Source organism: Laccaria bicolor, genomic scaffold, assembly GCF_000143565.1.
Source record: "Laccaria bicolor S238N-H82 LACBIscaffold_31 genomic scaffold, whole genome shotgun sequence".
Lineage (NCBI taxonomy): Eukaryota > Fungi > Basidiomycota > Agaricomycetes > Agaricales > Hydnangiaceae > Laccaria > Laccaria bicolor.
This window is the reverse complement of record NW_001889902.1, coordinates 325,820-329,361: the sequence shown is the minus strand read 5'-3', so window position 1 is coordinate 329,361 and position 3,542 is coordinate 325,820. Positions and strand designations below refer to the sequence as shown.

At 41.9% G+C, this 3,542-nt stretch overlaps 1 protein-coding gene across 1 annotated transcript; it reads left to right on the top strand.

Moving 5' to 3' along the window:
- Nucleotides 1-607: 607 nt before the first annotated feature.
- LACBIDRAFT_331090 (uncharacterized protein) lies at nt 608-2,213 on the top strand (the record flags this gene model as incomplete). The annotated part of the gene is made up of 3 exons (XM_001885467.1): nt 608-669; nt 864-1,138; nt 1,333-2,213. The coding sequence occupies 3 exons, from the start codon at nt 608-610 to the stop codon at nt 2,211-2,213; spliced, it is 1,218 nt and encodes a 405-aa protein (XP_001885502.1).
- Nucleotides 2,214-3,542: the final 1,329 nt, after the last annotated feature.

Sequence of the window (3,542 nt, the reverse complement as noted above, 5' to 3'; positions counted from 1 at the left end):
GGCATGATAAGTGCCTTGTGAAATATTTTCAGCCCCAATCCACCAAGAAAAATGCCAAGGATTGGTCCAGGATGATTGCTCTATGCAAAATTTACTTTTGTTGGGGACTTTTCAAGTTATACCCAGTGTAAATTTATTTGCTATCATGCTATACTTCAGGCATTGTTTAAAAGACATCCTGAGTCTCCATGGATCAATTCAAAAAGATGGTAGCATTTTTTCTCCTTGCAGAAAAGAAGGACCAATGTTGTAGATATTTGTTTACTTCCAGAAAAACTCTGGGAATTAGCTTCTACAGACATCATGCAATGTTCATTTTAACATTTCTACCTACCTTTTGTATTATACACACTACAAACAACAATAGGGAGTCATTTTACCTCATTCCAACAAATATATTGAGTGAAAAATACATAAAATGATGACGAGTTGTCAGGCCATCATCCCACTCACTCCGTTCTCGAACCTACGTTAGCGTGATTGCTCACTGCTTTCAAGGGTAACAACTCGATACAACGGAACAGCGACCCCTTGTCTTCGATCATTCAGATTGTATCTAATCCGCTAGACTACAGTATTATCATTTCTCTCCCAATCGAAACGAGCTATGCCCGCTGCAGCCACGCAAGAAACTACAAAACTCACTACTCTAACGACTGGAACTTCCCAGTAAGAACGACCCTGGCAACCACGAACCCTGAAGGGTACCCACCGTGCCTACGCCCAGACCCTCAACCGCCTCCATTTAAGCCTGGAGGCTGCCAGCAATACTCTTTACCTCTTCCTCCAATGAGCTCGCTAACCCCCGCTGCTGGAGACGAGAGCTCCAGAGCTAAAGTACGCAATACAAACAACTCTGCCAGCCACGAAATTGTAACCCCATTGACAACGAAGAAAAAAGGGAAAGGGGTGGCTATGTCGGAGGAACCCGACCCCGACTCCATGCCGTCTACAAATAGCAACCCTCTACCGACTACGGGACCAGTGCTCTTAGGCTCCCATACCGAAAACCCCTCAAGCCCCGCTGCTCCTACGAGCGCGAGTAGAATGCCCACGCCTTCCAAGGGTGTGTCAAAATCACCCGCTGCTCCTCGAAGCGCGAGTAACTCTAAATCCACCTATACCAACAAGGCGAAGGGTAAACCTTCCTCCAGTAGCGCGTCTCAACACACAGCTCCCTCCAACCCTGTGCTCTTGACGAATGTGGATGGCAAATCTAGAGCTTTGTCTCCGAATCAAGGGGAGCACAAAGATCAGCATGACCATGAGGATTGTCATGGACATGTTGGGCAACATAGGAGGCCGTCCAGAGGAATTGAGGATTCCTCTCAGTCTTCTACGACATCAAAGAAGTAAAGGGCATTCCCATTTGGGTGGAGCCTATCTCCGAATCCATGAATCGAATGTACGGAGCCTTCAATCCCGCCGTTGACGAAGATGTCCTAGTACCCCTAGGAGCTATTGATGGTGTTCTACCTGGACGAACAAAGGAGGAATGTGACTGTTTGAGGTGCGCAGTCGAAATGGTGTATAAGATGCCTAGGGATTGCCGATGGGAGTTCATAGGTTCGGCAATAAAGGACTTCGCCGCGTACAAACCCTCTAGGGAGGAATTAGTACGCTATACGGGACAAGGAATCCACTACAGGGTCAAACGAACTCGACTGCTACAGGTGGCTCAAGTAGTAGTAACTGTGGACCAAATTCTACAAGTGCTAGCCGAGTTCTTCAACAAACAAGAACGAGACCGATTTATACTCAATCAAGGATTCTCCTTCCTTCGATTATTAGCCTATCATACAAGTCGCACTGAAATCTTGGCTACTTACCGAGTGCTGCAATATCGTACTACTGTAGCATCGAAACATCTCATACAAGAAATCAACACCCTTACACGAATGTACAGAACAGAGACAGACAAAATGTCTATCAGTTCCTATGAATCTTCTAGATCATCATTACGGTCTCTTTACGGTGCTGGATCAGCGAGGAAGGAAGTAGGAAAACTGCTAGCCAGGCCGGAATACTTCAATCGAATGCCAGAAGATTTAATCGAAATCGCTGCATATCTGCGCGACAGGGCCTACAAGGATCTACGTAAGCCCCAGGAATTCTCAGTACATCGGTCGCACGTTCTAAGAGATAACGACGGAGCTAAGTCTGCTACCTCTAGGAGCTCAACCACTCCTACTAATGGTCCTACTCATGCGTGAAATCCCGCTGCAAGTGAAGGACAAAGCGGACTGGTGGCTACCACTTTTATGATAAAACCAAGGCAATTGCCTGCAGAGCTGTGTGTATAAGTCCACAAGTTTTATGAAAGGCCTTTCATAGATGTGTCCTGTGTTTTCTTTCTCATAAAGGCTATGTTCTTTTCATAAAATATAGGCAAGGCCACAGGGTGCTTTTCATAATTAAGCCTGTGTGCTTTCAATAGGTATTTCATTCACTGGGTTAGGTGTATTCATTGCCTTTTTCATAATTAATGCTGTGCGCTTTCATTGAATATTTCATTAGGAATTTTGGGTGCTTTCATTGCTTTTTTCATAATCAATCCTGTGTGATTTCAATAAATATTTCATTGACTATGTTAGGTGTATTCATTGCCTCTTTCACAATTAATGCTGTGCGCTTTCATTGAATATTTCATTAGGAATATTGGATGCTTTCATTGTACTTTTCATAATTAATGTTGTGCAATTTCAATAAATATCTCATTCCTTAGGTCAGGTGTATTCATTGCCTCTTTCATAACTAATGCTGTGCGCTTTCATTGAATATTTCATTAGGAATATTGGATGCTTTCATTGTACTTTTCATAATTAATGTTGTGCAATTTCAATAAATATCTCATTCCCTAGGTCAGGTGTATTTATTGCCTCTTTCATAATTAATGCTGTGCGCTTTCATTGAATATTTCATTAGAAATATTGGATGCTTTCATTGTACTTTTCATAATTAATGTTGTGCAATTTCAATAAATATCTCATTCCCTAGGTCATATTATGGTCCATCCAATGGGTCATTGGGAGGGTGGTCACATGACCAATTTCCAAAAATGGTAAAAAACAAAAGTTGTAGCTCTTTACCATAGCTTCCTGAATCAGTTGGAATTATGTCCTAAAGTGCTTCCATTGTGGAGATATGAGGTAAAAGGTTTTCAAAAGCGCCACGTTTTTTTTTGTTTTTTGCATTTTTCTACGTGAAAAGAACACTAAACAACATGATTTCAACAGATTTAGAAAGCTAAGAGAAGGGGCTACAACTATTGTATCGTGGGAAATTTCTCCCAAAAAGGTACATGCCCTAAAAGGGTAATTGACACTGACAGACTACAAAAGATTGCTGATATACTACAAAAGTAAGTTATAGCCTACAAAGTTTACTAATAGACTACAAAAGTTGGACATAGACCACAAAGGTCAGACAAAGACTACAAAAATTAGTAGTGTCTGCTTTTCTCATTACAAAAGTTAATATTGTCCGCTTTTTGAGACTACAAAAGCAGACACTACTAACTTTTGAGTCTCAAAAAGCGACAA